Consider the following 23,334-nt stretch of genomic DNA (forward strand, 5'->3'; position numbering starts at 1 on the left):
CGTTCCTGCCTGCTTTCCCATTGGGACAGGTTGGTGTGTTCTCATTTGATAAAGGCAGGTTTAAACTCTGAAGCAGTTGTGTTTCAATCTGCTCCCTTCTCCAGCTCTTCTGTGGGTATCCTTGGACAAAAGGCCTCTTGGTGGGAGCTCCCTGTGGCAGCTTAAGGAAGGAGGTTGATATTTCAGGGTTGTGACTGCTGAAAGCAGCAGGTTTTTGGAGGTGTCCAGAATTGGGAGTGGCTCCTTTTCTCACTTGCCTGCAGAAAAGGAAGTTGCAAAGTGGGAATTTCATTTGTGGAGATGGCCGCCAGGGGTGTTTGCCAAGAGATGTGCTGGCAGAGAGGCAGGTCTTGTGCTAAACTGGCTGTGTGTTTGTTTTGATATTGGGGAGGGTCAGACATGCAGACACAGACACCATCTGAAGGAACAGTGTAATTTTCTGTAATGCAAAAGAGCAAAAAAGAGTCAGGAAAGAATAAGCTAAGCAATGCACCTCAGCATTATTACAAAAGGGTGCCTCTGGTTATTAAGGAAGATACATCACCAGGTACCCCAATGCTTTCCCCTTCATCCAGAGCTGCACATCAGCTGGGGGAAGCTGTCCCAGCCAAGCCCTGCAGAGCCACAGCTGGGAACGGGGAAATGCTGCGGTGCCTCCACCTTTGCCGGCCACGAGGCTCCCGAGTGCGCTGTGAGAGTAGCCCGGCTCCGACAGTGCTGGACGAGCAATGTGCCAGAGCTTCTGCTGGGGCACAGCTGATTTCATTCTCCTCTTGGTTTTCTCCCCGAGCCTGCCCAGGGCTCAAGGAGAAACCAAGGCCAGGTGTGGCCTTGTCCATTTTCCTCATGCAGAAAGATGCAGACATGCTTCACCAGTGAATGGAGGCAACAATATATTTGACAGTAATACTTGGTTAAGGAGGAGATACATAGAACATTGGGTTGGAAAGATCATCTAGAGAGCAGCTTTGGCTCAGGTCCTGTTGTGGAGGCTTCAGTCAGGGTCTGTTGTTCAGGCCTTAGTCCTTTGGTATTTTGCAGTGCACATCAATGCTGTGAAGAGCTGGAAACAAACAAGTCTGTCTGTAGCACATTTGAGACAGGGAACAGGATTACCCTGCAAGGCCAGGCTAGGGCCAAGAGCAGAAGGCCAGCACCCTGCTTTTGCCCACAGGCAGCCCTGCAGGGCAAGCAGCCACTCCTGCCCAGGGCTGAGGTGCCCGAAGCTGCCTCCCCGCTGTGCAGCTCTGCAGAGCCCGCGGGGCGCAGGGTCCTGGGCAGCCAGGGCAGCCCGGCTGCCTTGGAGCACAAGGAGGGGCCCAGAGAGAAGCTGCTGCCCTTTGCTTTGGAACTGTTCCTCAGAGTCTTGTCATTAATCCACAGTGTCTGATCTGTTTTCTTTTCCTCTCCCAAATTTAACAGAGCTTTTTGAGAAAATTGACTGAAGTAGCTTCTGCTGCTGGTGGTGGTGCTTTTGTCTGCAGGTGAGGGCAGGTGATTTGAACCAAGGACGGAGTCCATTGTTAACACCCCAGCTTTGCCAAGTCAAGAAAACCATTCACAATTGGGCAGCCAGTGCTGAGCAATTTTCCTAGTTTTTGGAAAGCTCCCACCTTAAGAAATTCAAGAGATTATCCTTCATGATTATACCAGCAGTACCATGATGCCAGTGTTTTCCACCCCGTTTTCTGTGTCTTTGGCACTTTTAAGATGTCCTCAGTGCCCAGCAGGAATGAAATTACCTGTGATCATGTGATTTGAGAGCTCTGTGTTGTTCGTTGCCACATGAGTGTTCATGACAAGCTGGACACACCAGCCGTGGCTCTGTTGAGTTAAATTCATCCCAATTTTGTGCAAACAGCAGCCCTGAGATGCTGAGAAGAGCAAGCGCAGTGGGTGGGTGTGCATGCACACGCCTGGGGGCTGACTGCTGTGTGGGCAGAAGGTTTTGCACTGTTGTAATTCTTCGCTCTCCCAAGCTGGAGGAAGAAATCAAATCTTTATTAAATTAAAATATATAAATCTATATGAAATGAAAAAGTATCAAAATGAATGAAACAATACCTATTAATTTATCATGGATGTAATTTAACATCTATACACTATTGCCAGCCGGGGGTCCCTGTACAAATCACGAACGGGACGGGACTGCTGAGGAACGCGCCTCGAGCTGTTTGTTTTCCAGCATCAGTCTCATTACTTGGGTCTGACTATGGGGAGATGCCAGCGGCTCACATCTGTGGCAGCAGGCAAAGAACTTAATGGCACAGCTTACTTGAAAAATTTTTTGACCAATCACACAAAGCAGAAGCATACTGACAGTAGTTCTATCCAACCACTATAAGCACACGTACCTTTTGTTAAAACAATGCTTGCTTCTTTTGAATACTATACCTGCTTGTAAGCCTTAAAACACAATGCACTGAGCTCCATTATTAAGCTGAGAAGTTCCTAAAATCTTGCTAGAGATACTTTTTTGAAGGCTAACGAGTTATTCTAGCCAAGCACTAACACACAGGCCATTTTGCTATTTCTCCTTACTTTTCTACTTCTATAACTCTTGTGCTGACAAATCCTATGGCTGCTGCTTAGCTCCAACCGCTTTCTCTGAGCTCTGCCTTTTGTAGCTTTCCCAAAACCCCCTGATTTGAAGGATTCCCACAATTCCCCCTCTCAGTACAACTAAAAAGAAACCTTTGTATCCATGTCGTTTATTAACTACCTTGCATTTCATAGCTTTACTGCAGCATACCTGCTTATTACTTGCTTAAATCATCCTTTTTGCTCGCATTAAGCATTGCTACATTCCAACACAGCAATTTTAATGCTGTGAAAGTCCAGTCAGTTCAAAGGGCAAAAGTCATGTCTGATAGCAATTACAAGTCATTGTTCCAAAAAAGTCTCGCCTGTTCCAAGGTCTTAATTCAAAACCTCCCTCCATGTCTACACCTTCATCCACCATCTGTGTGAGATTTCAAGAACTCTCTGTGAAACCATTCCCTACCTCTCTCTCTTGTGTGATAAAAACTTCTTTGATCATTTTGTCCATCATTTGTCACACACACCAATGTATGCAAGGTATTACTACTAGTACCACTACCAAAACACCCAATCCATAGAGACCTATTCTGCAAAGTTCCCCTTAGCCAAGGTGCAAAGCTCCATCCTTAGAACAAATCATCTAACCATGACCCACCGTCTTCCTTTTTTGGAGCTGTCAAATCTTTCAGCTTTTGTATGCTTTTCTGCATGGATTCAGAGTGATCAGACAGGTTCATGCAACACAATCCTTCAAATTCCTCACAACCATGTCCATGTGCCAGTAAAAGAAAATCAATTGCTGCTCTGTTCTGTAAGGTTGCATGTCTGACAACACTAACACCAGTCATCACGTCACTAATTGCAACGCAAGTAGCACTGTCTTCTTTCTCCAGCCAACACCCCAATTGCTATAATGGTCTCAATGCCTCACCCGAGGCAAGTGGATGCAGAAATAAATTTGATGTAACTCATTTAGCAGGGCCCTAGGTCTGAAATTGCTATTACACTTTTCTTTATAATGATGGGCAAATCTTTTTTCTCTGTTTTCTCTTGATGGCTTTTTTAACGATAGGTGCTATCCCAGTGAGTTGTCTGATGCTAGATGGGCCACCTTTAATTTTTGAGGAATTCCCTGTCAGGCTTCATCTCCACCAATGAGCCAATATTCTGTTACTAATTGTCGTGGGGATTCATCTAGGTCATCTGCTTGTCAGCAGTTTCACCCTTAGGGGACACTGGGGTAGTACAATTGCACCACAAACTTGAGTATCTGTCCACAGGATGATAGGGAGTAACAATTAACTGTGGGTCTCCCTGGTACTGAAAGGCAGCACAAATTTCCATTAGAAATGAACAGAGAATTCCAATTCTTGAGGTTCAGAAGGTGCTCTAAGCAGATCAGGGGCCCAATGATGCCAGCTGGTTATGGGATTGGTCTCGTTGGCAGCCTCACACCAATATTTGTCACGATTGGCTATTGGCCATTCCTTGGCTGGCACTGGCACACTGACCAAACAGGTCACCAAGGGTTTGTCTGGGCTCAAATTGGTCATCAGTCGGGAGGTCAGCAATCCCATATGTGTTTCCAAGGGCTTGGGCAGGATTGTCTGGGAAACAGGGGCTCAGACCTGCAGTGATTTCCTGTGCCAAGCTTTGGTTCTGTGTTGCTGGTGTGCTATGGGCAAGAAAAAGCATCTCAAGTGCAAGGCCTGCCAGTGCTCCTGCACTCCCTGTACTCAGTGCCAGTACTCTTCTCTCCTGCTGTTGTATTCTCGCTCTGGCTCATGTATTTGTATTTGCTGTTCTCCACCTTGCCTCTCTAAATGTTTGCCTGGAGTCTGTCTTCACTGCATTCCTTGCCTGTGAAAGCAAAGGTGCTGGTGGCAGGATTTGAAATGATCAGCAAAGAAAAAAGAGAGAGACTCGTTTCTCTCAGGCCTCAGCATACAAGGACAGGAGTGCAGCCAAAAGGCTCTTTGCTTCTGAGCACATGCACTGCAGCAGCAGTCATCTTGGCTGGTTTGCAGGGCACAGTCTATAACAGCAGGTGCTGTTGCTCTTTCAGAAGCTGACATGCCTTTCCTTCAGAAAGGTCCTGCTCTTCAAGTGCTGGAGCAGCAAGCTCTTCCTCTCAGTGGCACTGTGTTCTGCCATTACTGCCCATTCCCCTGCAGAGGGAATCTTTTAGATTCTTTGTTGTCTTTCTTGTGGGATGAAATCACATCACTCATTTTGGCCCTCCTCTTTCTGTTTTCTCTCTCAGTGCCTGCAAGGACTGCATTTTCTTCACTCAAACCATGTGATCCATCGAGATGTGAAGAGTGACAACATCCTTCTCAGAACTGACGGTTCTGTCAAGCTGGGTCAGTGTATTCTTGGTCAGGAGCAGCATTCCAGGGATGTGGGTGTGGGGCTGCTTGGAGTGACAGCCAGCTCCCCTAAATGGGGCTGGTGGCAGCGCAGGGACACCCGCTGTGAGCTGAGGGCACAGTTGCAACGTGCACAGAGGTAGGACAAGGAACAAGCAGTCAAGAGTGGCCTTGCTCTGTGTGTGTCCCTTCCAGAGGGAGGGAGTTACAAGTCTAAAGCTTCCAAAGAACAAAAGACACTACTGGCGACAGTGTAAAAAATGGGGGGAGTTTAAAAGTCGCCAATGCCAGGAGATTCAACAGCACATTTTCCAACTTCTACTGGGCAATTCTTTGGCTTGCTTTCCTAATTGCACAGAATTCAAATAGAAACAGAGTTTTGCTTTCTCCTCAGGTGATTTTGGCCTCTCTACTCAGCTCAGCCCTGAGCAGAGCAGACGGTGCTCGGTAGTCGGGACTCCTTGGTGGCTGGCGCCAGAAGTGCTGACAAGTCAACCATATGGTCCCAAAGTGGACATATGGTCTTTTGGAATCGTGGGGATTGAAATGATCGAACAAGAACCTCCTTACTGGAACCAAAGTCCCATCACGGTAAGGAGCAAATACTCACTGATCCCACTGTCTTTCTCACCTGTCCCTTGTCCTGCGTGCCATTGGACAAAAGCCCATTGCCATCTGCCTGAACTACTTCCACCAAGGTCCCCTCCTAAAAATGGGCCTGCAACACATCAGCATCTGCTGTAGTTTTGGTTTCAGCAGTGGGGGAACTCAAGCCTTACCACATGCAAACAAACTCCAAACAAACTCTCTTCTCAGGCAACACTTTCCTTTGGCTTTTAAGTGGTTCCAGTCCTTTGGCTGTGGAGATGGCCTTAATAGCAGAAAAGAAGCATCTGACAACTGCTGTTATCTTTCCAGAAATGAAGGAAGGCAACACAAACCCAACAAAGTTTCTAAAACTGTGGTCTTTAGAGATGAACCTAACTCCCTGTACAGTTTCTTCTCACTGGGAAACATGCCTGAAACCTGGGCATGAGAGTGTAAAGGCCACTGAGTCTCTTCTGCTTCCTGTACAGTGCTGCTGAAACACTCAGTCACTGTGTTTCTCTCCTAGCCAAAGGCACATTCTCTGTGTCACCAAGCCAGAGCCTGGTGATGCGGAGAGCCTGCCAAAACCTCCCATTTCTTTCCAGGCCCTTTCTGGCATGGGCCTATCATTAATGCATTGACTTGAGTAGCCAAATGAGCAGAGGGTGGCCATAGGGATGGCACCTCTCCTTCTTCTGACCATGACAATTTTTCTTTTGCTGCAAAATGGGAAGCTGCAATTTTCAGACTGCTGAGAGACAGAGCTGCAGGTGGCTCCTTTGTGCCCAAGCAGCAATTTTCATCCCAATACATTTGTGCAGGCATCTAAATGTGTCTCTGTTGAAGATGAGATTGCAAATGTTTATTTCCTTACCTGGGGATTAATTGATGGATTCCCTTTCTTTCCTTCCAATTACCATTGTTTTCAAAAAAAGCACAAAAGGTATGATGAGTTTTGTTCTTGGGCACGTGCGCTTAAAGGACCAACAAGCACTGCAGACATGCCTTTCATGTAGTAACCCTTGAAATTAGTTTGTATAGCACAGTCCCTCTTCCAAAAAGCCTCTCAAGCTGGTGTGAATCCTTATGGAAGCAAATGTGCGTTTTCTGATGTAGTTCCTATTAACTAGCACAGTCAATGAAATCAGCTGCCAAGGCAAGATCTGTGGGATGGTGAAAAAGCTGTGGCTGCATCGGGTTTGGGTTTTCTGGTTGGTAAAGGAAAATGATCTCTGGGTCTCTGCCAGGGCAGAAACTGCCACTGAAGAACAGAGGTTAAACAAAGGGAGGTGGGAGAGCACTTAGAGATGTGAAAGCAGCAAGTGGAGCCTGGTGTCTCCTTTTTCTCCAGGCTACACAACTGATAGCCACAGTAGGGACCCCACGGCTGCAGCAGCCCAACCGATTCTCGCCTTGCCTGCGTGACTTCCTGAGCTGCTGCCTGCAGACAGACGAGGAGCAGCGCTGGTCTGCCAGGGAGCTCCTGCAGGTAAAATGGGAAGGGGCTGCAGGTGAAACAGGTTCTGAGGCATGGGCTCCTCCTCCACTCAAGTCCAAGGCATCAGATGAGCCCCCTTCCTCCTCACCTCCATTCTTGGTGCTCTTCAAATGAAAATGATGAGGAATCCTAGACTGGGCTGGGCTGGCAGGGCCCTGTAAAGGTCCTCTGGTGAAAGTATCCTGCAATGAGCAGGGACATCTTCCATGAGATCAGGTTTCTCAGAGCCCTTTCCCACCTGCCCTGGAATGGTTGTAGGGATGGGGCACCTACAATCTCTTGGGGCAACCTGTGCCAGGGTGGCACCATGCTCCGAGTAAACAAGTTCTGATTAGACCTACTCTGATTAGATCTCCTTTGTGTTTAAAAATATTCACCCACATCCTATTGTAACTGGCCCTGTAATGAGACAGAATTTCTCCGCAAAACAGTTAAAAAAATATGTCCCCCACTTTCTTCAAAGCCACTCTGAAGTCTTGGAAAGTGGCAATAAAGTCTCCCTGGGGCCTGTTCTTCACAAAACTGAGTAACTCCACCTCTCTCTGCATTTCCTGAGTCAGAGAGCTCCTCTGACTGTTTCTGTCACCCTCTTTTGTCATTTGGTGGGGTGCTCAGTTTTATCTAATGGCAAAAGAATTGAAGTAGAGCAATGCAGGGTACAGAGACATGAAATGGTGGTGCAGGAACCCAAGGAAGCCAGTCCCAGCCTAGGGGTCAGAGATTTGGCTGTTGGCAGGATGGGTCCTGGGGTGCTCACTGTGAGCCTCCCGGGGGCCCTGGTTTGTGCCCCCCAGCCCACCCTTAGAGGTTTCTGCCACGCCAACAGGGACAGCTGGGAGGGACTTGTACCAGCCCCATCTGCTGCCTGGCACGCTCAAGCAGACAGGAACTGTGCCAGGGTTAGTGCCAGGTTGTGTGGCAGAGAGGGAACTGCAGGGCCCAGTGCCACTGGGCTGGCCCTGCTGGGAAGGAAGGTGCCATCCAGCACACGAGGGGCAGGGCATGGAAAGGTAGACACTGCTCTGTCTCCCTGTGGAAATCAACATAGTGCCTGTCTTGCATAGGCAGGCACCTATGTGAGCCATTGGAGTTTCCTGAAAGGAAGAAACCCCAGGGACAGAAAGTACCATTTCTAGAGCACTGGCAGGGCAAAAATCCCAGCAAGATGAAGACATCACGATAAACAGATGAGTGGGACTCTGGGCCAGGTTTGCCTGCGATGGCAAGGTCCTGTACATTGGGAACAACTGGGGAGCAGATGGTCCAATCGCTCCTCTTTCTGGGTCTTTCTAAGAACCAGCGGAATCCTGATTGAACCTGTGAAGTATTGAGCTTGGAAAGTCAGGGTTCATTGGTTTTTGTTGGGTTTTTTTAGTGAGCAGCATCCATTTGAATCAGCCAAGCCAGCATCCATCCTGGCGCCACTCACCATTTCAGAGAAGAGGAGGAAAGTGAAGTAAACACTGTGCTAATCACATCAGGACCATTTACTCCATAATCATCTTAGAGTAGAACTGAAGAGTACTTTTGTAGAGTTGGATAGTAGAGTAGGATTGTAGATTAGGATTGAAAAGAAAGTTTCTAAAACTTAGATTTATCTGGAACATTCCTGGGTTTTTTTTACCCTCTGTCAGGATCTGTCCTAGTGAACAGATGACCTGATGGTTCATAGGAGTGATCTCAGAGTGCAAAAACCAACATGGTACAAGGGGGTTTGCAGTGATAATCAAAACAAGTGCAGTTTTATTGAAATAACCACAGCAAAAATGCGAAAGAGGGATTAAGGGATAGAGAAAGAGAAAGGAGAGAGAGAGAGAAAGGGAGAGAGGGGGGAGAATATAGCTACCAATGCAGAGATGAAGTCCTTTGGTCCAGTCCAGTCAAGGGTCCGCCTGTTACGCTGGGGAGATCTCAAAGGCACGGCTGAATTGCACACCAATTATACTCTTTTTGTTGGGGGAAGTGAGAATAAATTTCGCAACTGAAACAAAGGATAGAAAGGGGGATACACAGAGTCCAAGCTAGGCAGCAGGCAAGAACCACTGTTTTCTTGGTGCAATGGTCACAACCTGCAGGCAAACACCTCAGCTTGGTCAGCTTGCCTCCCCCAGGCTGGGGGTTTCAGTCCCAGTCCTTGGAAGGAGCAGAGGGGCCTTTTCACATGGAGGTCTCCTGTCTCAGTCCTTGATGGAGAGGTTCCTTACATCTCAGTCTCTCTGTCACGGTGGTTGTAAAACAAGTGAGGGTCTTCTGTGGGAGACCACTTCTCCTGAAACTCAGGAGAAGTCCAGCCAGGCCGAGAGGTGGGACAGCTTCCAGAGCTGCTATTGTTGCGAACAGGGCATGGTGCCCCCTTCTTAGCATACAGCAAACAGACATGTAAAAACAATAACTCAACACTGAGCTTTCAAGTCTCAGGGCCTTCGGCATGTGACTTTTTCCTTCAGAGCCAGAGATTCTAGACAGGGGGGGATCTTCTCTTCAGTGGTCCCCCCAATGACGATCGTGAGGCAGATGAGGGAAAATTCAGACAGACTCTCACAGGAAGACAATACCAAATTACAATCCTTTCTAGAGAAAGTTATGTGATAGGAAATGATAAATTATCATTTCCTATCACATAACTTTCTCTAGAAAGGATTGTAAAGTCCCTTTTAACCCTCTTTGCAAAAGGTTCTCTCATCTCTGCAGAAATTCTGGGTATGAGCATCCCTTAGGACTTTGGATGCTCAGGTACATCCTAATCAACCTGGGGACTGTGTGTATGCCAGAAAGCACAACAACAAGGCACTTAAAGGAAAGTGGAAAGGACCCATTTCAAGTATTCCTAAACACTCTTCTAGCAGTAAAAGGAGATGGGACCAGTGCATTCACACATCTTCCCCCTAGGGAAGCCTGCCCCAATACACAAGGAACTGGTGGGGAAAATAGAGTCAGCTGGGAATATGAAGATTAGACTTGTAAAAGCATGGAAATATAACTTCTTTATGCAGTGTGGAATTAGTTAGAAGAAATTCCATACAAGGCAAGATAGGTCATGAAGGGGTAACTATGAAAAATCCCCACTCTCAGCCCACGCTTTGGCCAGCAGCATTCTTGCACACTCTGTCAACCAGCAGCAGCCACCAGGCCAAGGGGAGGCTCCCCAGCACAATTCACCCCATGCCCCCCACGGCAGCATTCGTGGGGCTGCTGCACTGCAGAGCTGTAGGAGCAACCCCTGACCCTGGCAAAAAAGCACCCAAGTCTCAGGGTTTAAGAGGTGACATTACTTGAACTTCACTTGATGGGGAACGATGGCTCAGGTGTTCAATCAGAAAACACTCAAAGATCTCTCAGGTAGGGACTTAACATCATTGCATGGAGACAATTGAGAATTTGTAGAATCCTCTCTAAGGAAGAAAGGAGCATTCAGAGCCCCCTGTGAGTGTTCCCTTTATCCTGCCTCAGACAATTTCATATTCTTCCCCAAAGGAAGGTTAAGTCTTTTCTGGTAACAGATCTACCGTTTCAGCTAAATAAATAAATGGCAGAAAACTTAGGAAAAGGACTTTATTCCAAGTTCCCAGAGGTCTGTGCAGAAATCAACATCTGTGTCTCTCTAGAAAGGCTGGTTGAGACAGACTGGTTTAAATATGCAAAGAAATGGACAGCATTTCCATAGGGACACTTGAACCCAATTTCTCTTTAAAACCCATTGAAGTACCTCCCTCCAACACTACTCCATGTGTTTTACAAAACTCTTGCAAAGATCTGGATATTCCTTGGCTCACTGACAAAGGGAGGCCATTATTTAAAATCTGTTCTGAGAGCTGCTTCAGACGACAGATGAGAGCAGCCCATGCACACTGCTCTGTAACCCTCCAAACCAAAGCGATTTGCAGACAGGGTTGTCCAAACTTCAATGCCTTTTACCAGTTTCGCATTAACAAGAAAGATCAAAAAACACCACAAAACTTATAAAGAATTTCCATCGGCCAAAATCTATTCTTAAAAGGAGCACAGCTTCATTAGTACACGTAATGGGCTTCCACCCTCTACCGATAAATTTATTTCAGTGGACAAATTTAAGACTTGAAGAACAGAATAGACCAGAAGAAATCCACTCCAAAAATTATACAAGCAACAATGAGAGAAAGAATTACAAATAGTGTGATTTCTTCATTGTTAATGTTCAAAACTATCATCTTTCAACTTTTTAAACTTACCAAACTTCTTTGAACTAATCCTACACTTTTAAGAAATAATCTACGGCTCAGTGCTAACATAACCTACTGTTCAATACTAACTTAAATATTCCTAAAAACCTAATCTTCTAGATGAAATAAAAAATCCAGGGTCTGCAGATGTCACGAGGCTGAAGCAGATGTCTGGTGCCAGGACTCCACTCACTGCTGGTCAAATTCAGAAATGCGGCTCTGAATATGGGCCAGCTTGTTGTGGAGGTACAGGCACCTGCTCTTCATTTCAGAGTAGTTGGGGCTACCCTGTGAAGGAGAAAGAAAACTTAGGGCATGCAAACACTTCTGCAGACCCTAGAGTCTGATGTCCTTTGCTTTTAAATAGTCTTGAGGCAAACTCAGCAGTTACCATGGCCCTGCAGCTCTGATGTCACACGTACCTGTTGTAACTGCTGATAATCTGCTAGGATTTGATGATGCAGTGCCTACAAGAGAAAAAACATGAGGAATGTTTCACCACCACCATAAAATGCAAACTTTGGTAAAACACTAAAAGTTCATTCAGTCTGACTCTAGACATTTTCTTCTCTGTCAGCCACCACTCTTCTGGGATATTTGCAAGAACAAATCTCCCTCTCCCAGCATCACCCAAGATCTGCAATTAAGCCTCTCAACAGGCAACAGAAGGAGCCCATGGTCTAAGACTCTGTTTGGGACATCTCTCCCCTTAGTGTTTCTTCATAGACAGCTCAAAAAAGGCGTTTTGGGGCAGGGTCTGGCAAAAATCAGACCCAGCCCAAGCAGTGTCTGAGCATATATGCCAATTCTACAGGTTCACTTTGTTTCACTGAGCAGTTCCAGGGAATCCAAAACACTGCTGTGCTGCGATGATGAAGCACAGCCTTCATAGTTTTATCCTTCTTTACCTGATAGGTTTCAGAGCCTGGAATCAAAGACTTCCATTACTCCTGAAACTGTCTGAACTTCTTTGTGGTCTTGTCAATTAGGGAATGTAAATTCCCGTATTCCTCATACTCTGCATTGAAGTCATCCTTGTAGCGCTGGCGTTGCTCCAAGGAAACAATGGCTACGTATTTTCTAAGGGAAAAAATGAGGCCATTTTTCTATGAGTGAACTCTAAGAGAACATTCCAGTATGTTTCTAGTCCATAAAACACATGTAATTTTACACCAAGTACAGGATATTGTCAAACACAGACACCCAAGTTTTGAGTCTGTTGCTCTGGGACTGACAGTTTCTACTTTCAAGCTCATGTGCTTCAAGAGAATGTAATCAGGTAACTCTAGGAATCTGCCACATTTCTATGAAACTTACTTACTAATAGTTTACATCGTAGAGGTTTTCTTCATTAGCAAGTGGAGCACACTTAGAAAATATATGCCCTCATTTCAAATGTCAAAGGACAAACAAACACAGCAGCTTCATGGAGAGGAGATACATTACTAAATTATATTCTCTTCCTCTGTAGGAAAAGCTTAAATTAGTTACATTTACCTGTGACAATACATCTGTAAAACGTATTTGTCAGGGACTGCATTTATGGAGTTGAGTGCACAGAGTTCTGACTTCTGACTTGAGTGCACAGAGTTCTGGACTTCTGAGCTACATTCTTGTCTGTCTAATGGCAGAGTTAATGATAATATCTGATTCTTCAAGTGGACAGCAGTTACATCACTGACCATGGAACTGAGGCATTTGTAATATAGCCAAAAAAACAGTCTCTATATCAGCCTGAAACTACAACTACTACCCAAACAGCATCTGCTCCTAAGGAGGGAAAAATTCATTAATGCCTACAGCCACTGATGGGGGTCAAACCTTCTTCATTCCCTTCTCCCTTAAATCAACAGGCATGACATTTATCAAGCTCATGATAAAAATCCAGATGAAGTGGCAATGAGAACAATAAATGCCATTTCCCAACACTCTCACACCAATGCTTCTGCTCCTTTGGGCCTGAAGACCTGGTTCTTTTTGGATGACATTAACATCTTTCACATGGGAAGAAACAATTCAAACCATCCTGACAATAATATTTACAAGCAGTAAATCCTCAACAAGTTGAAGTTCAGTCCCAGGACAGACAACAGTTTGTGCCAAGGATGCATCCCAGGCCAGATACACCTGACCAGTGTGCAGGATAATTTTGAAAAGAAAACTACAGGTGGCTTGCAACATTTTGGGAGGCACCGGAGCAATGTGACCCAGGGCCCTGCCGCGCCTGCTCCAAAGGCTGCAGCTGCCCCAAAGCTGCAGGAGGCCTGACTGCCCTTGCCAACATCCCTGCTCTCACACAAGCTGGCAGCAAGTTCCAGACTTTTATACCACACACACACACACACACACACACACTTCTCTCTCCCCTCCTGCACTGCAAATTCGATGAGGGGATGCAGCAGCACTGCTGCAGCTGAGCCTGTGCAACTGCACTGCAGGAAGGGAGGGCCCGTCTGGGCCTAACCCACCTCGGTGTTCATCTCTGCTCTGAGCCTTCCAGGCCCAACTCAACCTGCTAAAACTCACCCTTTCAGCACAGGAAAGACATTGACACTGCACCCCACTGAGAGTAATTTGTAAATTGGGTAAATTTGTAAAAAAGGGTAAATTGTTCTTTTACTCACCTCAGATAGTCTGGTTGTTTGCTTGTTGCAGAGCATGTGGAGACAATGGAAGTCTCTTTTCTTGCTCCGGCAGAAAAGCACAATTTTGACACTCTTCATCAGGAGATCGTTAAAAGGCCAAAAGATCCCCATTGGACAGTCTTGAAAAAGTCCTTCAGAGTGTTCCTCTCATAGCTAATTACTCACAAGAAGCAACAACATTTAATAATACAACAGACACAACCTCCAAAGAACCCATTCCTGGAAATTAGAAAGACGGAATGGCCACTTTATTCTATAGGTTGTGCATTCCCACAGTGTTAGCCCCAGCTCAGCTTTTCGTATTTGAAGGCATGAGGCGGCATCTGCACAGCCATTCAAGTCATGCAGCAAAAGATGCAGCTTCACAAAAGACAACAGCTTGAGAGAGATCAACATGGAGGTTCTAACAAAAAATAGAGAAGAAAGCTGAAGTTCTTCTCATGCAATGTTTTTATCCCCACTTCCCTGCCAATTCCAGAGGACCACAGTTCGGATGAGTGCCTGCACTCTTGTCAGCAGGAAAGCCAATTCCATTCTATAGGGCTTACTGGCACTAAGGCTCCAATACCCTGCAGACAAAACCCAGTGCTCCTCACTAACGTGGCAAGATGGGGTTGGAAACAGCTCTGCACTTGGGAATTGTCCTTTGCCTATTGGCAAAGGCAATTGGGAAGCATTATACATATAACATCAAGCCCTCTTTCCAAAGAAATGTTCAAGAATTATGATGATATTGAAAAGATCTGTCATAAGGAATAGTCAGCTGAAACAGGAAGGAATACTCAGGATCTTGGTAATCTCTTTCTGTTTTCCATTTCAGGTCCTTTGCCAAACAGAAAAATCCCACACGATCCATTACATTCCTTATGAGCTTCCATTGCCATTGTTTACACAAAGTAATCTTGTTAAAACTCAGCCATTCTTGACAATGTTTAAACTACCTGAGCTTCAATTCTTGAGGAAAGAGCTGTTGTGTGATGTTCCACTTGCTTTTGTTGATTTTAGTTGGATAGCAGAAGAATAAAAGGAAGTGTAATAGTGGTAATAAAACTGGGCAGAAATACCAATAGTCACTGTACGTTCAACACAACTTGGAAAAACAGCTTTGCAGTGAGCATTTCATTTCCAAAAGCGCGTTTGCTCTCATGCCTCAGTCCACAAGAAAGCTTCAGCCTAAGCCGCAACTTGAAACACAGAACAGAATTTCCTTCACTGGAAAAAAAGCTGGGCAGAATTTGGGAACTGGCCCCTGAAGAATGCTGCTCACATGAGTTTATAGATTCAAGCAAAAATCCTTCCAAAGGCATCCCAAGGTTTGCAGGTACCGTGTCTATGTTCAGAAGAAATGTGGAAAGACCATCTCAAAGCACCTGTCTCTACAAGCACACCACCACTAGCAAGAGGCATCTGCACACTCCAAACCTGCCTCCAGGCTGAACCCAACTTGGAATTTGCAAGGTCAACCTCCAAAAGAGGCAACCAACAGATTTAACAAAGTAACTGAACTCTGCCCTTCTGGGTGTGTCCCTGTCATCAGAAATCAGGTGTTCTTTATGCATTTCTGTTTAGCTTTTCAATGCTGTTTCCAGTCTGTACCACTTCTACAGGTTTTGAAAAATGAAATTCTGCAGCAGGGATGGAGAGAAAACTCCCAGCACAGTTCAAAGTAGAACTCCAGGAAACCACAGCCTATGTTTTGCAGCTTTTGCGGTTTCCATGAAAAGGCTGAGTTCAATGAACAACCATGGAATCACTGAGATTTGATCGACACGTTTCAGTGAACTAGTCTGCAATAAATGTGTGACAGGTTTCTGACTTCAGCATGCAGTCTTGAAAATCTTCTAATGGAAAAAGTGCTGTCTCAGTCTACTTTCTGTTCAGTAGAAATCAGATGGAAAGAAAACAAACTCCCTTTGGCTTCCTAGTGCCTGGCTCTTCCTTTTAACCACCTTCTCCCAACAGCAATCTATTTCAGATTTCATTGTTCTTCATTGGTTTTGCACTACTTAAAGAAAGAATTTATAAAAATGAGGTTAGAAATTGTAGTTTTGTTGTAGTTTTCCACAAGGATCCAGCAGCACAGGTTCTGGGCTTTGCTGTTATTGTCTTCTAAACCAAGAGTCAAAATCTTATGTGATGGCAGAAAAAAAAAAGTCTTGATTTATCATGACCATCCAGCAGGGATAATGGCAGAGCAGTCATGTAGAGCAGTGCCTTCCTGCATCCAGTGCCCACTTTCAGAGCTCCCTTTTCATAAGGTGCAAGAGCACAATTAACTATTTCAGAATGCTGTTAAAGAAGGATTTTCCATTTTCCCATAAGATAAGCCACCACAACAGGAATTGTGAGAAAAGCACAACTGGCAAGAAGAAAAGCACGAAGCCTTGGGCTAACAGAAGAGAAGGTTTGGAATTAGGACACCAGACAAAACCTCCACTGTAGAGACTGTGGGTAAGGAAAATCACTGCTTGCATGGCTTCTAGCCCAAGATGTGGGGACAGCTGTGACCAACCTGTGGATACTCCAATCTTGGACAGTCTAAAGGTGGCACCTCCAGAGAGACCTGGGGACACCCATCACTGAGCAGACCATGGGTGAAGAAGGACAGGCTGGACAACAGAGAGTCCATGTGGTGATGATATCTCCCTACGTAATGTCTCTCTCTTCCCCTCACCCTCCCTCTCTTCTCTCATTTCTTTCTATCTTCCCAGTTTGCATTTCCTCTTCAATAACATTTTTACTATTGACTGTGGAAAGGAGTCATGCTTTCACCTTCATTTGGGCAGAAGGTTCTCTTAATAACCAAATTTTTATCCCACAGTTATCCACACAGGAGTCAGGAAAACCAACACATCAATACCTTCATCAAAATCCAAGCGGTGCCATTGCGTCAGCCTCCCCAATTCATTTTTCTCCCTGTTTGAATTGGGGATCTCCTTCTGCTCCCTGGCAGGTACTGGGACCCTGGAACTCTGAAATTTCTCTGTTGGTTGCACCACATGAGTGCAGGGGGAAGTGGAGCCAGCACTTGGAGACATGTCCAAAGAGAACAGAAATGCGGAAGGCAGAAGGAAAGAAGAAAAGTGGCCACCAGCTGCTGGCTGGACATGACTGGGCTGGTGGCCAATTCTCCTCTTCTTGCTCATCACAGGACTGGTAAAGTCAGAAGCCAGAGGCCGTTTCTGCATCAATAACAAAACAATTCAGTCATTAACCTATAATCAGGGTCAGATTTTCCTCCCATTCTGAAAAAGTAGTTTTTCTGAACTGGCCCAGCTTAAACACACATCTTTCTACACAAAAAAGGGCATTCAAACCAGGAAGTACTGTGGGTAAACACAGACTCTATCTCATTCTCACTTTCCCATCCTACTTCAAGTCTGTAGCTAAAATGCTTTGGGAGAAAGACACTCCCTTCAGGAGCTCCATCAAAGGCTTCCCCAAAAGGGAAGGTCCTGCACATTCACATGACAATTTTACACCACCAGCAAGTCTGCTATAATTTACCATACAGTCCAGAATGTTAAAAATGCACAAAATACCTGAGCAGGTCTTACTGCAGCATCTCTCTCAGAAGGCCCCGGAGATGTCGCTTGGCTGGTGTTGGTGGTGTTCTGAGAGGGAGCTGATTTTCTGTATGGATGGTCCAATATTTCATGTTACAAGGCCTAAATATCAACTGTCAAAATTCTTTCCTTGCAGGGGAGACAGACCTTCAGTGTCAGGACTCAAGGAAACAGCATGAAGCCGAGTTGGGGGAGCTTTAGGCAGGATAGCAGAAAAACATTCATGGCCCAGAGGGTGCTTGAGCACTGCAACAGGCTCCCCAGGCCAGTGGTCACTGCAGGAGGCTTCAAGAAGTGTTTGGACAACACTCTTGAGCACCTGGTGTGATTCTTGTGGTGTCCTGTGCAGGGCCAGGATCCTGGCAGGTCCCTGATACCTCACCATATTCTAACAATCTAAGCTTCATTAACCAGGAATATTTTTTTCCTTTCTCTGAAAGACTGAACTTACCCAGAGAGTATTAACTTCAACTTCTGTCTGTCTACTTCAGTGTAGCCAGGCCAATCAGTCTGAAGGGTTTGAAAGAGATGTTCCTTCAGACTGAAGGAATTATCCTTTGCATTCCACTTGGCTACCTACAGGCAGACATGTAGCAAAACAAATCTTTATCATGCTAGCTGCATGCAAACTACAGAAATATGATGGGTCCTGAACAGATGCTTGTGAGAACCCAGTTTCAACCAATTATATCTTTTTGTACAGAGTTTGATTATTCCTCTGTCACATGAGTTTTAAGCCATATTAATGTCTCACCAATTGGAAACAACCCAGGATCTCCATCCATATCTACCAAGTGTTCCTTTGAAAACAACATTGAGAGCTACAATGTGTAAGGCGAGGGGGATAGGCCCAGAGTCCCTCTTCATGTGGTAGAGCCAGGGTTCATTCCAGAAAAATTCTGCCATGAGAAGGCCATGCACATGCCTTGCTGTAATTCCTTTGAAATGAAATGAGATTCATATCTTCCTGAAGACAAAGTCACCTCAAAAAGTAAATTGTAGTAGTAAAACCTGAAGACCACTGATATCAAAAGTTCAGGTTTAGACTTCTTCAACTGACACCTGCTCAGAGTTCCACAGAAAAGCTCATTGGGAAAGTCTTCATCTATTTGACCCCTGCAACACACTGAATAACACATATAACACACCACTAACATCTGTCACAACTTTGACTTTTCTCCTGGAAAACACGATAAACATTGATAATTTACATGTGTGATGATGTCTATTTTTACACACCTGAAAAAATAGTCGATGTAGCAAAGATACCCAGAATCAGGGATTCACTCCTCAGAAGCAGAACTCAGGTTGTGTTGGAAGGGAAGCAAGTGTGTGTGTACCAGATCTCAGCAAGCTCACACTGCCCAGTTGAGATTTCTACAAAATAAACCCCCACTTGCTCTGATATCCACAAAAGCCTGAGCAAGGCATTTCAGGCTGCAGGGCTGCTCACACAGAACTTTCAGATTGCGAACCTGGACCCTGAGGCAGTTCACATCTCCTACAGCACATTGACTACAGGGAAATCTCAAACATTGCAATGGAACAGGAGAAAATGTTTTCATTCATTACCTTCTAAGGAGTTGAGCTTTGAAAATTCATAATCAACTTGAAATCTAAAAGGACTCGTGCAGTTGGGACAGCCGAACATGGCTGTCATTATATTGTGAATATCTTCAGGGTAAAAAAGCACTGCCACTGCCCTGGGCAAACCCAGCAACACACTTCACAGGTTCAGTGAATGAGTTCTTAAAAGTCACTGTGGGATCAACTGAAATTTTATTAAATTTTCCTCCCTTGACTAGCTTTCAAAAAATTGGTTTCCTAGCTAAAGAAGAAATGTTTCTACTTGATATAATAATGCTGGCATAATTCAGTAAGAGACTAGGGAAACAGTGAATATTGAAATGGAAGGAAAGAACCACTGCATCTTTCAATGCATGTGCATCTTATTGCTGGCTGTAATAACAAAATAACCATGGAATTCAGAGGAGCACTCAGAATTTACTGAATAAAAGAGTTCCAAGGAAGATGGAGATTTAATTCATATGACAAGAAACCCTCTCCTCAAAGTTTGGCTACCACCTCTGTCATGGAGGATGTGCCTAGAACACCCCTGGAAGACAATCCCCAGAGATCCCACCAGAAGCCAAGTATTATTGAGAGGCCACCCACTCTGTTCAAATGAAATACAGGCCTCTGCAATTCCTGAAATTTTTGCTCCAGAACTTCTCCCAGGAAATTTTTAGTGCCATGACAAACCATTTCACACAATCAAGGAATCCCTGGGAAGTTACTCAATGAAGCAGTTAAACTGTGCAGGGAAAAGAAAGAGAATGGAATAAGGCAAGAGGAGCAACAACATTACAAACTGTTACTCATTGCCAGCTATTCTAGAAAAACAACAATGCCCCAATAGTTTTGAAGTTTTCTTTCTTTTTGTCACATGGACCTGCAGCTTGAGACCTCTGGATGAAGTTGATGGAAAAACTTAACAGGGAGCATTTCCTAAGTTGTTCATCAGTATCTAATTTAAAGAGTGGAGGAACAAGTGACAATTAGGAACAAAAGAATAGTGTGGTGGAAATAATGCTGTCACAAACTCCACAGGATATATCCTTCCACACCTGCTGAAGGATCTTTGCAAGGCTGCCCTTGTCCTTTTGCATTACTCCATCTCTCTGCAAGTGAGCAAGCAACTCTGGCTTCTTGTAAGCCCTCAGAGCAAGTAAATGAATCACCCTGTCCCTGTAGGGTCGCTGATAAACAGCACTGTTCCCTCTCTGCAGGCTTCATGGGCTTTTTCTCTTGTCTTCAGGGGCAGGACATGAAGTGTGTGATTTGACTCTTCTCACATCTGTTTGTGTTCCCAAAGGAAAGGAAAACAGAAAAAGAAGTGTCAAATGGGAAGTTGGCAGAAGGCAAAACAGTTGATTTAAAATGATGATGGATATCTTGGAGACAGAGCTGATATTGAATATCCTTGTGGATCACTTCCAACTCACATATTGTCTGATTCTGTGAAAAAGCCCAGTCCCTAACTGGTACTGTAGGGAGCATATTGGAAAGGAAACCTGTACCCTACCAGCAACTAGTCCTGTCTCACCTGAGTTTCTCTGTGCCAGCTCAAAGCAAAATCAGCACCAAGTTCCACAACTCTCTCACTACTGCCAGTCCTAACACCCCAGGTATTCAGTGTTAAATATTCCCTTAGGATCTATGTAGATTGCCAGCAAGAATCACACATGTGAAAAAGAAAGTCCCCAATGAGAAGTTCAGAAGTTGAGTTTTGTCTCTTCAGAAGCCACCATGGTGCTGCCTTAAAATGCTCTGCACTAGGCTAAGGCAGAGCAAGAGCTGCACTCGCAGGGGCAGGGATGTCCCTGCAGGCAGGTGACTGCAGCCACAGCCAGGTCAGAGCCTGTTTTGCTCAGGGCAGCTGGCTGTGCCTGGCTCAGCTCCCTGCCGCAGGCAGCACCACTGAGTGCCTGGAAGGGGAATGTGCACCTGGTGTCTGCCTGGAGCCAGGCTCCTTGGGGAAACTGCACTCAGAACAGGTTAATACAAATGGCACCACCTAAGCACATTGTGCTTTGTGGGAAATGTTGGAATCCATGGACAAGATGACATCAATATCTTCCTTTCTATTTTCCTCAAAAGAACCCAATGCAGAATTTCACAAAGCTATTAATGACCAAGATAAAAAATTAAATCAAGCATGGTTTTCCCATGCTGACCTTATAAAATTCTTTATGCAACTTTCTGAAGGGCATTTTCTTTCAATTTCCCAATTAGATTTAATGGATAATGACAGTGCCTAGGTGTTCCAAAACCAAAACATTAGCTACCAAGACTGTGAATATAGGTGCATGAGGTGGTCCAAACTTTGACCTCCATGCTCCAAAATCCAACCCATCAAGCAGTATGGGAACAAGGAAGGACTGGCAGACTTTCTTGGGGGAAAACAAACCAGTGGCTGAATGCTGTGACAAGAGACTGCAAGTCTGGTCTGAGGGCAAACCACCTCCAGGTTGAGATCTCTGAACACAAAAGATTCCCTTTCCAATGAACATGCCACAAAAATTAATTACCAAGTGGAAAATCTTACAGACACTGAGCAAAATATGAAAAGCAGCCATACCTCCAAGTGGGTTACACGATTTGACATCCTGTGTACTTCCATTGTGCAACACCTCACTGGCATTTGTCTAAAATGGGAAAGAAATTTTCTGTAAAATCTTCAGCCTACTCTCCATTACTGCTGATTAACTAGGCCCTCCTTTTTAAACAAGAGCTGTATTTGCAGAGGTTTGCTGTCACATCACCAAAAAGGGCTGCTTTGACACAGTTCTCACTCTGAAAACAGCTGGTTACAAAAGTGCCCTGAGAGAGCCACCCTCACTCAGCCTCTAATGCAGCCAAGCCTTGGAGTAGCAAGTCATCCTTTCCCAATTGCTGGAATTTATAGGCACAGGCTTCCCTTGAAATCAAGTCCCTGAGTACAATTGAACTGGTCAGTGCTAAGCTAAAAATCCAGAGAGGCTCACAAAAAGATCTGAAAGCCAGGGCAGTACCTGACACTGGGATTTATTGGCACTAAGGAAGCTGCACATCCTGGAGTCAACTCCAAGAACAACTTCAACTGCAAAAATATTAATTTCAGCTGTAACAGGCACCAAAATCCTTTCTCTTTTCCTCAGCTCTAGAGGCAATCATTTCCATAGATGTAAAACAGTTTATCCTAAGTTATAGGAAATAGTTTATCCTAAGTTAATTCAAAATTTGGTTGCCTGGCTGAAATCATCGTTTAGTACAGCGTGTAACACATTCCATTGGAACTCAAAAATCACTCAAATGTCTATTGGCATAAGCATATTTTTTAACAAAAACCACTACTGCAAACCAATTGCTTCATTCTGAAGGCAAAATTGGCTGAGATAAAATCAAAAAAGCTATGATAAATGGACTGAAACTTGTGGACTAATTACCATGAGAAGGGAGACATCACTACCCAATAGAACACAGAATATTACTCTATGGAAGGAATTCTTTAATTTAGAACCAATGAAGATTAATGTCTTTGTTTACTAAATGTGCACCAGTAACTAGAAAAGCTTTGAAATGGTGTGCATGTGGGTGCAGTTCTCCACTATGCATGACAGATGTTCAGTGAGTGCAGTACAAACTTGGAACTATGAGAAATCCATGCATTTTGGCCACGAGCCACATCCAGAGCATGAATTTCCTGAGTGTCACAGCATGGAGAATATCTGACTTCCACTGGCACCTCCTCCGTGTAATCCCTGAGTGCCACTTGAATCCATTACAGCAACCTCTCACTTCCGCTGGCACTTTCTCCATATCATTCCCTGAGAGCCACTTCCATCAGAGAACCTCCCAGTTCCACTGGCACCTCCTCCGTGCCATCCCCATGAGTCGCTTCCCCCTGGGCAGCTGCCTCAAAGGGCCCTTGGAGCACCAGAGGGGCCCCAGCCCTGCCCAACAGGTCCCGCGGGCTCAGCAGCACCTGACACCAACACCATGGCCAAGCCCCGCCCGCTGCCAACCCGCACAGCCCCACACCTGCCCCTCACCTGCTGCTCCTGGCACCTCTGGCTCACCCTGACGGGCATGGCAGTGCTGGTGGGGGCCCTGCGGGACGCAGTGCGGATTGGGGCCCTGCGGAACTCACTGGATCCTGCCCAGGCCCGCAGCTCCGCCATCCCGCTCTGCCTCGGCTGCTCCCGCTCCCACACACACACTGCTGAAAATCTGAAAAATGTAAAATCTTTCTTAGGAAAACATGTTCCTGGACGTTTGGCCTTTGTGGCTTCCAAGGCTCATCAACAAGAAGGGAGACGATTCCCATGAAACAAGAAGTAGCCAACAAGCTGGAAGCGATGGCCAGGCCTTGGAAAGGCAGGTGAC

General features: G+C 45.3%; 1 protein-coding gene across 1 annotated transcript; it reads right to left on the reverse strand.

Annotated features, from left to right (window-relative positions):
* Positions 1 to 11,345: 11,345 nt before the first annotated feature.
* LOC132087025 (RNA polymerase II elongation factor ELL2-like) lies at positions 11,346 to 23,129 on the reverse strand. The gene is given in 7 exon segments (XM_059493051.1): positions 11,346 to 11,483; positions 11,618 to 11,662; positions 11,826 to 11,832; positions 12,144 to 12,275; positions 17,858 to 17,982; positions 20,034 to 20,165; positions 23,001 to 23,129. Coding segments are annotated over 7 exon segments (708 nt in total).
* Between the last annotated feature and the right edge of the window lie 205 nt (positions 23,130 to 23,334).

The sequence above is a fragment of the Ammospiza nelsoni genome, chromosome Z (assembly GCF_027579445.1).
Source record: "Ammospiza nelsoni isolate bAmmNel1 chromosome Z, bAmmNel1.pri, whole genome shotgun sequence".
Classification (NCBI taxonomy): Eukaryota; Metazoa; Chordata; class Aves; order Passeriformes; family Passerellidae; genus Ammospiza; species Ammospiza nelsoni.